This window comes from Pseudonaja textilis, chromosome 6 (assembly GCF_049901715.1).
Source record: "Pseudonaja textilis isolate UNSWEBS1 chromosome 6, rPseTex1.2, whole genome shotgun sequence".
Taxonomy (NCBI): Eukaryota; Metazoa; Chordata; class Lepidosauria; order Squamata; family Elapidae; genus Pseudonaja; species Pseudonaja textilis.
The window spans coordinates 56,981,992-56,995,694 of NC_141995.1; the positions used below are offsets into that span (position 1 = coordinate 56,981,992).

General features: G+C 43.1%; 1 protein-coding gene across 7 annotated transcripts in view; it reads right to left on the minus strand.

The window, feature by feature from the left end:
- Positions 1 to 13,703, minus strand: part of AASDH (aminoadipate-semialdehyde dehydrogenase) — a 34,191-nt gene that overhangs the window by 1,631 nt on the left and 18,857 nt on the right. For 3 of the 7 annotated variants that reach the window (XM_087936648.1, XM_087936649.1, XM_026699929.2), the window contains 6 exons: positions 11,711 to 11,900; positions 8,264 to 8,379; positions 5,733 to 6,489; positions 4,130 to 4,293; positions 2,999 to 3,124; positions 1,965 to 2,096 (listed from right to left, as the gene is read on the minus strand). In XM_087936648.1, coding sequence (XP_087792774.1) covers positions 1,965 to 2,096; positions 2,999 to 3,124; positions 4,130 to 4,293; positions 5,733 to 6,489; positions 8,264 to 8,379; positions 11,711 to 11,900 — 1,485 coding nt within the window. Of the gene's footprint in view, positions 1 to 1,964; positions 2,097 to 2,998; positions 3,125 to 4,119; positions 4,294 to 5,732; positions 6,490 to 8,263; positions 8,380 to 11,710; positions 11,901 to 13,703 lie in introns of all 7 variants that reach the window. The other 4 variants (XM_087936650.1, XM_087936652.1, XM_087936651.1 and 1 more) reach the window with 2 other exon arrangements.

Genomic DNA, 13,703 nt, shown 5'->3' on the forward strand with positions numbered 1-13,703 from the left:
CCTGACCTATTCAGTTAAGGACTGGGCCAACTTGGGGCATTTAAGTAATTGTTGGAAGTGATGCAGAAAAAAGTAACCCAAAATATAATGAAGTTTCTTCATAGAATAGCTTTCTTACAAGGACACCAAGAAACATTCCGTTATTTGAGCTTTTTTAAACAGAAAGCAACCCAGATAACTAACAAGAGATGCATTGGAGGCCAGATTCTCAACCATCTTTCTGTTCATTCAAAGGCAGATTGAAATTTGTTCCTGGTTCTCCACCCTCCCAATGTTTAGCACGGGAAATGCAGAAAAGTGGTTGGTTTTTGTGACATTAAAAAAACAACAACAGAATGGTCCAACATTTCCAGGAAAGTTATGTCATTATAAAAGGACAAAACCCACCCAATTCCACAGAATTCAGCAGAAGGGTGTTCAAATTACAGTAAACTCCTTTACAAACTGGGTTATTAGCTTTACGGAATTTCACCAGAATGGAAGAAATGTAACTTTACCCAATATAGGGATTTAAAGGGTTTCTTTAAATCATAGGAAAGGCTTCCTCCGTCCAGATTTTGGTACCTTCCCAGGGATTTTTTCCCAGTAACATTCTACACTCAATCGGTGTGGTGTCACTATTTATTGTACCACCACCAGCCATTCTCTATCAGTGGAGCCCAAACGGGACCGAGATACAGATAAGAGAGTTACCTACAAAGTTATAAAGAGGCAAAATGTTTAAACCCAAAGGAAGATGACAGACACACACACAAGAATGCATTTTTTTGGCATTATTTACATGGTTGGGGAAAAAAAAAACGACAACGAACGATCGGCAGGAAGAACAAATGAGCGAGAAAGAAGAATTTTCCAAGAGCAGGTCAAAAAGGTCAAATCGAAAGAGCAGAAGACGCTGTGAAAAGAAATGAAGAGAAGAAGAAGAAAGGAAGGAAAATGGAAGGAGCTAAATGAAGTATAATCAAGAGAGACCAAGAATGAGACAAGCACTAATCAGTTGGCTCTTTGCATCAGATTGCTACCACAATAGAAAAAGGAACTCAACAGGAAAGTGTGACAGCAGCAACAATGACTAGGTGTCAATTCCTCATAATCTCAGTCTACCCAGTCACAACATTCAGTATTTGATGAAGACGCTATCAACAATGGATCCAATTTTCCTTTCTCCCACCAGGAGTTTCTACATCAATTGTCAACAGATGAGAAAAATAACCCAGAAAAGCAACCATTCTGCTTGCATTGATAATGTCTTGTGCTTTTCGGTATTCTGGAACCGCAAATCAAAAGCAGGAATCTCACTCTATTCTTTTCTCAAGTGAGTTTCAAACCCATCCTAAATTTCCCCACTCTATGATTGGAACAAAGAAGAGGTGGATATTCAGCAGGTTCTGACCAGTTCTGGAGAACCAGTAGCGGAAATTTTGAATAGTTCGGAGAAGCGGCAAATGCCACGTCTGACTGGCCCCGCCCCCATCCATTCCCCGCCTCCTGAGTCCCAGTTAATTGGCTGGGTCTTCTTTTGTTACTTTGCACAGGAGAATGGAGCGGGAAAGCAGGTTAGTGGGGTGGGGAGGGGATGGAGATTTTACAATATTTTTCCCCTGCCCACACCCACCAAGCCACGCCCACAGAACTGGTAGTAAAAAAATTTGAATCCCACCACTGGTACAAAGTCCGTGTTGTATGAGAGCCCAGTTCTGGTTACTAGCCTGTGAGTCTTATCTGTTGTGATGTAATGTTGCATTTGAGAAGTCCGGTTTGGGACAATGCTGTGGCTTCTCCGTCCTATTCTGGGGCTCCTCACAGGCACTTAATGGGAACTGTTGTTAGGAAGCAATGTTTTTTTAAAAAAAACTTCTATGGGCAACATAAAAACCAAATCTAAAGTTAATAGTAAAAAACAAACAAACCCAGATTGAACTGTTTAGAGGTTTCAACTGTTCAATAATACAATAAATTTTAACCTTTTCTCCAAAGTGACTAAAGCAGTATAAATTTCCATCCACGCAGCCGACATACACGTAATCTTTGTCGCAATGGGGTGATGAGAAGATAGGTTTCCCACAGACAGTTTTCCAGACAGTTTTCCCCATAACCTGCAAAAGGAAATAATTAACACAAGCTGCCTTAAGATATTCCCAATGTTAAACTAATGGGAAATTAAGACACTCAAACGAACAAACTAACTAAAAAGCAACAGTGGAAATAATTTTCCTACAAGTTCAGAATCTCAGAAGCACCCCGATGTCAACCTTACAAGGCAGATAATAATAGAAAACTATGCATATTGGACAGGACTACTTTTATGGTAAAAGCTACAGTTACACAATCTTGCAAATCTGAATGTGTTTTCTTCCCCCTTACATCATCTTTGTATGAGCAAGGGAAGAGTCTGTTTTCTCAAATTACTTGCTCGTCTGGGCTCAAACCCTGTTTATCTAGCCATGGCCTTGGTAACAATTCTTTTTCCTGTCCTTCAAGGTCATTCTCTGTGCCTTCTAGACATAGGAAGAGACAGTTTGTTATAGCTAGCTAACTTAATCAGATAAGCTACCATTTCTGCTTTCCTATATTTCATATCCATTTTAAAGAAAAAGCACCTATTCTTGAAATAAGACAACACCAAATCATACTAAATAATGAAGATTGCTTCTTCACTACTGCAGTAATACCTGTGAGAAATCATTCACTAATTTTCACTTGTGTTCATCTCTGCATATACTATACCATTTTACATAGTTGGTTACAATTCCATAAGGATTACATTACAAGGAGCTGATAAATAAAATAATTAAGCTTCTCATCCCTTAGCATGTGCCATTTCTATAATTACTTGGAATTAATATATGCTAATGTAGTTTGAAAACCTTGAAAAGAACAGCAACTGCAATGTCATTATCAAAAGTCGTCTTCTTTGTAGCCCCTTTATTCGGAGTTTTTAAAGCCTTTAGTGAATCATTCTAGAACTTCATGCATGCAAAACCAGGAAGTTACGTACAGGATTAACAGCGAGTAGCAGTCCTCCCAGAGTACCAACGTACAAGTGATGTGGCCACAGGTGTAGATGAGGAGAAGAAAATATACCGCCAGATTCACTGTGCAACTTCCAAACACATTCCTTCTTCTGTCAAGAGTAACAAAATTTACATTTCACAATGTGACACACCTTAATTTAAGGTTAACATAGAGGTCTTACTGTAGGGCAGGGGTGGGGAACAATGGCCCTTTTTATGACTTGTGGACTTCAACTCCCAGGGTGTGGCTTGGTGGGCATGGTAGGGGAAAGATACTTCTTGTAGTTAGCCGGCAGCAGGTGCCAACAGCTGAGGAGAGCGAGGACTCAGATGAGGAGCCAGGACCATTAGGGAGTGCAATGCTGCCTTCAGAGATTGTGGGGGCGATGAGGAGGTTTCCGAGGAGCCTGTGCGAAGTGCACATGAGCGCAGAGCTGCTTGCAGGAAAGAGCAGCTACAACAGCACGGACGACTCGGGAGTAAGGTTGCAAGGTAATGGCCCCTCCCTCAAGAGATAAAAACCAGCTGTGAATTGGACGTTCTTTGCAGGAAGCAAAGACGTTTTGAAACTCAGCCTCATGGACACTGCAGTATCTTAGTTGGTATTTGAAGAGTCTTGTGTTGTAAAATATTTCTAGGTAACCTTATGTGTTATTTTTGGCAGCCTTGCACAGTTTTTGGCGAGGCTTGTGTTTATCAAAGTTAATTAGTTTGTAGCAGCCTCTTAACTGGGGATTTGTAAGAATCATTCAAAGGTTTCTGTTCCCTTTGGTTCGTGTTGGTTTTATTAGACAAGCGTTTGGGTCAGAACAATACTGTAAAATCTCCAGTCAGAGGCGGTATTTGCCAGTTCTCTGAACTACTCAAAATTTCCGCTAACAGTTCTCCAGAACTGGTCAGAAACTGCTGAATGCCACCTCTGAGCTCCATTTGCAAATGGCGGGCCCGTACGTATGCTGCTTGGACAAATGGAGCTGTGCGCGTGCATGCCCACCACTTGTGTGGCCCAGTTCCAAAAGGGCTATGGTCCAGTACTGGGCCACCACCGGGAGCTGTGGACCCCCTGCCTTAACCAAACTGGATAAAACTAGCTCTCGACACTCACATTTACTTACATATATATCCAAAGCATATATATGCTGGTCATGAGATCCAATAAAGACTAATCCTGTGGAAGGATCCAGAGCTGGAGAACTTTTCACAGCATCTTCTGTGGGAAATGCCCAATGGACTTCCCCATTACTGTTCTGGAGAACATATACCAATCCGTTATAACAACCTGCATAAAATCACAGCCACAGAAAACAGTTTTTGGAAAAGTGTTCTCATCGGAGATGTGGAAAATATTCTCAAGTTCAAGACAAACAGGTTTGATTACAAGAAGTATCTGTAGGCCTCGTGGTGAAAATTGGCAAGATGGCCATAGACCAAAGGACCAGAGTTTGGACTGCAACCATATGCTCACCATCTTGCCAATAGCTGGCTTTTTTCTGAAGCTCCCTGGTACTGATGCTTTTCTGACTCTGCAGGAGTTGGTCCAATCTCAGAATATTTTTCACACAACTGTATACGCTTGTTTCATTTGCAGCAGACAAAATGACTCATCATAGCCACTAAACTAGTTTGTAAACCTTCAAACAATTAAGGCGAGTTCATAAAATCACCACTGTTGAATCTACAATACTGTTCATTCACAAATGAAGGCAAATATAGGTGTCCCGGGATAATGTTGCAGGATCCAATCTGGGTCGGTCACCCAGCAGTGGTCGGATTCAAAATTTTTCACTATCAGTTCTGTGGGTGTGGCTTGGCGGGTGTGGCAGGGGGAGGTTACTGCAAAATCCCCATTCCCTCCCCACCCCACTAACCTGCTTTCCAGCTGTCAAGTCAAACCTATTTCTCTAGTCTTTTAGAGTTGCCAGCAGAAAGGGAGTGCATTCCTTAAATGCTTCCTAAGATAATTTCTAGGCGACTGAAGCTTCTGGCGCGCAAGATTATTACCGGAGAGCAAGATTGATGACTCTTGGCTATGAATGTGTCCCATTGGAGAATATACATCCAGGGGGTCGCGGGAAGACCAGGGTCAAAGGTGAAATGAATGATGTGTCTTAAGAGTCGGCTACACCCATGTTCACTCCTAATAAATCTTCTTTAAACTCTGAGATGCAGCTAGAGATTCGTGACTTAAATGGGAGTGGATCCCCGACAACAGCTCCGTTCTCCTGTGCAGGGCAACCAAAGAAGACCCAGTCAATCAGCTAGGACTCGGGAGGCAGAGAATAGACAGGGGAGAGGCCGGTCAGTGGTGGGATTTGCCAGTTCTCCGAACTACTACCAGTTCTCCAGAATTGGCCAGAACTGCTGAATCAGACACCTCTGGGTCACCAGTCTTCTCAGCTTTCAAATTCACGCTGGAGCCCATCTTCCTAAAGGCTTGGAAACAACCGCCAACAACTTAATAGCCGGCCATCAACACCCCAAACAACTACTAAAAAGCCACACACAACAGGCACCATATAAATACCACACACAGAGTAGCCCAAAGCACGCACTCTGCTGAGGATGGGTCCGGAAACTCGGAAGACTAAACCTCTGGTTCTGGTGACCGACCCAGATTAGATCCTGCAACACTGCTCATGGCGTTTTATGTTACAAAATATGTTACTGTTTGTTAGTATTTTCCACTGATACTTATTACCAAGGAGGCGGCCTACTTACCAACAACAATGAAGTTTCCACACTTAGATACGCAGGCGGAGGATTCAATGCGGCCTGCAAGCCTGCTACTCCATTTCACTTTGCCAGAATGTAAGCCAATCGCTTGGATCACGTGAGAATGACATCCGATATAAACGAGAGCGGATGATTTATCAGGGACTGGGATTACAAGAAGCGGAGAGGCATCAACACATTTGCCGAGGTCCGAGGTCCATCTTACTCTCAGCGTCAGCTTTTGGGTAATTTCACCAAGATTTGCTTCATCACCATTTTCTTCAGCAAAAGAATCTTCTGTTATATTCACATTTGTGACGCTATTTGGCAACACTTCATTCTTTTCTGCCTGTTCTGCTTCAATCTGGTTCTTTACAGGTTCATTGATGGACACCAAGTGGTTTCCTCGACTTATGGCAATAAAACCTGTGGTGGCCACGTCAGTTTTCAGGGAATTTTCAGGGGTAAGCTCCACACGCTTATTGTTTGGTTCTTCACCGATAGGGTGACTCAGTTTTCTTTTTACAGCACTGCAACCACTTACAGTTGGGTTGTCCCTTGGAAAAGCTGATTTTAGGACATGCTTGTAGATCTCACTAATGGAATGATTGAGAATCATTTCTACTAAGTCAGGAATAGGCCTACCTACCATACGTTCAATTTCATCCCGAAGCTGTAGTAATTTTAAAGAATCCCCGCCACTTGGCAAGAATTGAGACTCTTCCAAAATACAACTGGAACCATCTGGAAGATTAAGAATAGACTGAGGGCAGAGGGAGAGAAAGAGAAAGGAAGAAGCAAAGTGTTATCGTGTATACATTACCTCATATCAGAAGTACATACCTAGTAGCAAAGCAAGTGAGTAATCTACAAAGCGGTAAGGACCAAACAGACTCAAAGAGCAACAAAGAGAAGCTATAGACTTCAGCTCTTTGAAGCTAGGTAAGAACATTATTTTTTAATCTTTTAAAGCAGATAAAAACTTCTGGGGAAAAAGGAAGCAACAGTATTAAAATAAAATGATGAATAAAGTCACTATCCGAGCAAAGCTGTATTAATTAATGCTTAATTGCCATGGACATTTCTGGATACAGCACCTGATCAAATTTTATGCATTACAGGTTGAACATCTTAGTAACATAAAAGGGATTGGAACTTCTATATAGGATTGTAAAGGTAAAGGTTCCCCTCGCACATACGTGCTAGTCATTTCCAGCTCTAGGGGGCGGTGCTCATCTCTGTTACAAAGCTGAAGAGCCAGTGCTGTCCGAAGACGTCTCTGTGGTCATCTGGCTGGCATGACTAAACGCCGAAGGTGCACAGAACGCTGTTACCTTCCCACCCAAGGTGGTCCCTATTTTTCTACTTGGATTTTTACATACTTTCAAACTGCTAGATTGGCAGAAGCTGGGACAAGGAACGGGAGCTCACTCCATTACGCGGCCCTAGGGATTCGAACCACCGAACTGCTGATCTTTCTGATCGACAAGTTCAGTAGCCACTTTATAATTTTACAGTAGATAGGGAAACGACATGCAAGCACCATAGAGGGATGCAACTTAGTGGAATACCGATATTGTCACTTGCATATGGATTCTAGCTCATAAAAATTAGAAACTCAATGTTTAACTTAATCCAGTTCTGGTGCTTGCTTATTAGACAGGGCAGTTAATCTTCAACATGTCGTCTCACTTATAATAAATCAGAAACAGGCGCCGTGAATAAAAAAGAAAATTGGAATATCTGATCTTCAATCTATGCAGAAATGCTGGATCTGTTTGATTATTTTGGTCATGCTTTTATTAAAAAAATAAGTCGTATTTCAACTTGTCCCAGAGAGGCAAACATTGGTGGCTCATTGGGCACAGCATTATCCATTACAATTGCCTGCCATTATCTGAGTTCTGAGTTTTTAAGAAAATATAATGATTTCTCTAAAGCTATTGCATAGATTCCAAGTCAATGAAAGACCCAAGAATATTCATTCCTTGTCAGCCTTCAAGGTCTTCCTCTTTTCCTTTGCTTCTTTCTGGCTGCCATGAGTAACGGGGGGTGGAAGGGGGAAATGTACGGGATGTAAGCTGCAAATGTTGCTAACTAATATTGTATAAACTGGGGAGGATTTCTCATTCCTGCTTAGCTTTCTCTTCTCTGCGCAACTGCAACCCTTTATCTGAGTAAACCAAGGTCAACTAATCATCACCACCTGGAGATGTCCGCATGGTGTAGTTCACAACTTTTAATTGGAAGAATTGTTTGAACTGCTGTGGTTGGGAACATTTCCCTCCCTTGATATATGTGATGTGCGTGCCTATTTCCCCAGATTCAGAATTTTCTTGTTGCTACCACTGACTTCCAGTAAAAGACATATTTTCTCTAATTACAAGAGTCTAAGTATTTCTTTCCTGGATTTTGAACGGAGCACCAGCTGACATTATTCTGAATCTAGGTAATTTCTCTCCCTTGTTCAAATGACTGAATTAAGGATACTTAAGAGAATTCTTAGGATATGGGAATAATGCAATTTAATGGATTACCTGCCAGAGACTTTGCAAGCCTTCCCATAATTCTTGTTCGCTTAGCTTGCTGTCACTTTTTGGAGAATTCAGGTGGCTGCTGTAAATCTGGTTGAGCTTGGACACATCAATTTTGCCTTTGCACAAAGCAAAAAATATAACAAGTTTTTATTATAATAAAGCAAAGTATTTCTATATCTTTATTTAACTTAACACTCCACTGCATGTATGAGTCCACAAATGACTTTAGTGAAAGTAAAGCTACAGCGCGCGCACAGACACACACATATGTGTACCATATCATCATCTTTTAATGACCCCATAATCCTTTGCCGGGTGGAGTCTTGGCAACTGAATGGAGCAGAGTGTTTACTGGCTGGATGCCCTTCCTCTTGCCAATATGGAGTTTTGTTCAGCAGATATACTCTCAGTGTGCCCAGGGAGAGAAATATCTGCCTCTACCTTGGATCGAATTCATAGCCTCCTGATTGTGAGGAGAGTGCCACCTCGAGGCCACTGCTCCACTCACATGTGTACTATTTACTCTACTAAATGCAATACTATTCCAAATCACACGTTCAGACACTGATAGTGTAGATATATCCGCATAGACAATATAGATATGTCTGAGTAAGAGAAGTAAGAACATCGTCATAGAATGCACCATGTCTGAATGGTGAGATTCGGGTTACAACAGCAGTACACAGATTAACCATCAATTCAGGCTAGCTGGACTTCTTACATACTATTGAAACCGCTTAGGGTCACCCAACACAGATTGGAGCCCTAAATGGGACGGTAAAATGCCAGATGTTCAAGCTGGCTTTAGAATAAGTCAAAGAACAAGCAACATGATTGCTAATGTATCCTAGAAAATTGAGAAAAACCAAAGGATAACACAAAGAAGTCAGTATGTTATTTATTTGTCTTGGACTGTGCCAGCCACGTGAAGTTGTGTGGAATGTGCCTAGAAAAATGGGAATCTCAGAACATCTCGATGTCTTCATGCAATATTCATATATAATTCAGGAAGCCACAGCCTGGATCAAACATAGACAAATGGACTGGGCTCCAGGTCATCAAAGGAATGAGATGTTACTATGCATGTCATGCCCCTGGTTGAGACTAACTCTGAGGGAGAGGAGGAACAGCCGACAGGGAGTGGAAGTGTGGCTCGGGAGGTTGTGGAGGAGGCTGAGGAAGGGCAGAGGCCGGCTGAGCAGTCAGAGGAGGACCCCGGCCCATCCGCTCTCCATCCTAGGGCACGCAGGGAGGAGAGGATAAGGGAGAGACGTGAACGGTGTGGTCTATGGGGGAGGAAAGGGCCTTGATCCTCTTCATGGGCTGCAGCTGTGAGAACTGTTTAAAAGGATGGACATGTATGGGCCAGTGCTGGAAACAAAGCGTGAAAATATCTCTAGTCTGTCCGTTCCTATCTGAGTTTGGCATCCTTCCCAGTGTGTGTTCCGATCACCGTCTTCAAGCCCTTATCTTGCCCGGTTCCCTTAATTTCTTCAGTGTGTTTTGTGTTGTTTTTGCTATTTATAATTTATAGGTATTTTTAGTTTAAATGGCATTTCCTCCTTTTCGTAACTGTTTGTGGGGGAGGTTTTTTTGTCTCCAGTCAAGGATATTTGGAGCTTTGAAGCCAAGTTGAAGAAATAAAAAGGGCTTCACTTGTTTTTGTGACTTTATTTTGTATCTCACCCTGGGTCATCACAATGTACTTTTGTAGAATATGGTGGATAGCGTCCATCTTATGCCATCAGTTTTCACAACAAACCAACCAGCAGTCAAGAAATAGATGATCTCTGTCCGAGGATTGCTGGTTTGAAAGAGGTGTCAAAGAGGCCATCTGTGTCAAAATTGAACAGCCCTCTCTCAGCAAAGGGGAAGGGATACGACATCATCTATCTCCATTCTACAACACAGTCCTATCAACAGTTCCAAAAAAGCTCCACACCCATATGCATCACTCAGGTGATTCTGAGGACACAGACAAACCTCCAAGTGGCCTCAATGACTCTCTAAAAGAATGCAAATGATCAGCTTTCTGCAAGGAGCATAAATCCTTCCATTTCCCACCAGTCACCCGTCTTCAGTCAGAGCTGAAGAAGCTTCTTGGATGAGAAGCGGAACGTCTTCAAAGAAAAACCAGAAAGTCCAGTTGCTTCTTGGATAAAAAAGCACCTTTGGGACAACCATGACCTGGATGACTGAGAAGCTCCATGGACCAGGGGTCTTCAAACTTGACAGCTTTAAGACTTGTGGACTTCAACTCCCAGAATTCCTCCTCCGGTCATGTCAGCTCAGGAATTCTGGGAGTTGAAGTCCACAAGTCTTAAATTTGCAAAGTTTGAAGACCCTTGCCATAGACCCATGATGGCGAACTTATGGCACAGCCATTTGTGCTGGCACGCGAGGTGCAGGCAAACTTACTTCACTGTGCATGTGCGCACCTCACAACTGATTTTCAACAGGTTTGAGGCCCATTATTGGCCTCCCAAAGGCCTGAGGAAGGCTTCTGCGGGCTTTGCAGGCCAAAAACGCGGCCTGTTTCATCACTTCCTGTTTTTCTGAAAATACCAGAAGTAATGAAACAGGGCTAGTTTTCGGCCTACAAAGCCTGCAGAAGCCTTCCTCAAGCCTTTGGGAGGCCGAAAAAGGCCTCAAACCCGCCGAAAATCAGCTGCGGGGCGTAGTGCAGTTAAAGGGGTGGCGGGGGGGAGATTGCACGCGCATGCGTAGGGGGCGTGGAGGGGGCATGCATTGCCTTCTGGGTGCTGGCACACAAGCGTGAGCGTGCAAGCACGCACACAATTTTTGGCACAGGAGCCCAAAAAGGTTACCCACCACTGCCACAGACATTTATTAACAGTAGTTGCCAGTGCATTTCAGGTTCCGAAGGACTACACAGAAACAGGTCATCCTGTAGAAAAAATTCTGTATGTGATCCGTATAAAGAACCGACGTTGACTTGATGGCACATAATCAGTCTGACTTGGCTTCTCTCAGGTTTTCCCATGCTCTAAAAAACAACCTTTTTTTCGTAACAAGATGTTCCAATCAAGTGTTATTTACATTTTGGAAGCCGAAGAAAACACCCAATCGGTCTCTGAATTAATGAGCTAGCGTGGCAGATGGCTCCCTTGTGGGGATGTTTGATCTGGCAGAACTGGTGTTCTTTCAGTAATGTTTGTTCTCGTCTGGTTTTTATGTCGCTGTCTTAATTAGTTCATGCCATACAACTTCCGAGTTGTGATGGAATTGGGGGGGCTTATAAATTTAAGAAACAAATATAATCAAATACAGTAGGGATATATAAGGGTGGGACCTCGTTGTAACGTCGCCAAGATACTCTCAATCTTACTTGGGGAAAGACCTGAACACACCAAGACCTGCATACCTGTATCCGTGAAAAACTACGAAAATACACACACACACATACACACACACACGTATATTTACCGTGGGATGTGAATGGCAAAGTATCAATCAGCAAAACCTCATCTGGAATTGCATAGCTAGGGAGACATTCCTGGAGCTTTTTTAAAAGGTGCCTCTTCGACACGGCTTTGGGGGCAACAAATAAAATTAATTTTTCTTGTTGGTACCATGTCAAGGCACAGGTTTCCGCTGTGCAGAGGCTCTCTGCCACCTGCAAAATAAAACCACGATGATTCTGACAAAACTTGCAGAAAGCCATGAAGATGAACACCCCCTAGGTTTTTCTTCCCCTTGTAAATTCAAGCAACTTTCAGTCCCATGAAAGCCTAGATCCTTGATGGCGAACCCATGGCACTTCGCCGTCACGCAAGCCATCACCCCGGAACAGGTCCACCGTACATGCATGCCCGCCGCCCGCCAGCTAATCGCCAGGTAGCTGCCACGCATATGTGGAGGGGAGGCGCAGGAGATGCACATGTATGCATAGAAAAGTACGGGCGTGCAGGGGAGGGTCATGTGCAGATGTACAGAAAAGGCACACGTGGGGGGGTGCGTGCGCATGCACAGGGGGCATGGCTCCCCCACTGCATTGCCTTATGGGTGTTGGCACGCGCTTTTAGCACGCGAGGACGGAAAGGTTAGCCATCTCACTGGGCTAGATGATCCAACCCCTCAAACTGACGTCCAGCTGAAGTGCTGAGGACACAATCTGTTCTGACAGGTATTGCCCAAGAAGTCTGATTCCCTGTTGCAGTTCTCAACCGGTGGTCCGTGGAGAGGGCCACACGGTTGTCACAGGGTCCATGAAGAAATATTATGATTTAAATCTTGAGTTAAGTCTTGGGGGGCCCGTGGCCATGCTCCGTGGCCACAAAAGCAGAGGTGGGATTCTACCAGTTTGCACCTATTCACTAGAACCGGTTAACTTTCTAAGCAGTTCGGAGAACCGGTTGTTAGAAGAAACTACTGGCCTAATCCTGTAAGGAAGGCAGGAAGGAAACATTCTGGTGTTGCTTACAGAAAATGCCTCTCCATTAACCCTTATTACATTCTTGGCAGGACTAGACTTCCTGTCTCAGGAGTCTCTCCAGAGTTTTCTTTCCCTCTTTTGCTGGTACTTTGCTTGTGTGGAGTGACCATTCAAAGTTACAATGGCACTGAAAAAAGTGACTTATGACCATTTTTCACACTTATGTTGCAGCATCCCCACAGTCATGAGAGGCCAGGCAAGGAGATATGTGCCTCGATGTGAGTGATATTGAGTTGGCCACACCCAGCCAATAACATGACCACCAAGCCACACCCACCACCCAAGCCACGCCCACAGAACAGGTTGTTAAAAATTTTGCATCCCACACCTGCACAAAAGGGGGTCGGCGGTGAAGAAAAGCACTGAGAACCACTACTCTATTTTATTCCCAACATCGGATCTCAGAATCTCCACTTCTCTGTGAAACTAAGGTGGAATTAAACTGTCACTGGAGTTCTGGTGACTACATTTATTCATCCACATAGTTTTGTTTGAAAAGAGCTCAGAAGTTGTTGGCCATTACTTCCTCGAGGACATTTTTTTTTTTACTTCCAAGCTTAGTCTACAGTCCTGTAATTTCCTCATAGTTTCCTAACCACACACTAAACGGTCAGATTCCACTTAGCTTTTCTTTTAATGAAGGTGAAATGTAGCAAATCACTTCATTTTCAAAGTTGTTTATTACCACAAAGCAAGTCTTCTCTAAACCAGAGGAACACTAGATCTTGACTATATTGCATTGAAGAGAATTACAGATATTTCTCTTAGTTATCATATTATGCTAATGTTTGAACCTCACAAAGATGTAGACCTGTTTCCTTCTGTTTTGAGTCCTAGAAATGAAGCCAGTGAAACTATCACATTTGCTGCAACCCAGTTTTGATATGGAGCAGATAGACAAATGTTTATTAGTCTTTGATTATTAGTGTTTGATATGGGACATTCTATAATTAGGCCCCTGATAAGTGGTGACACTATCCATAA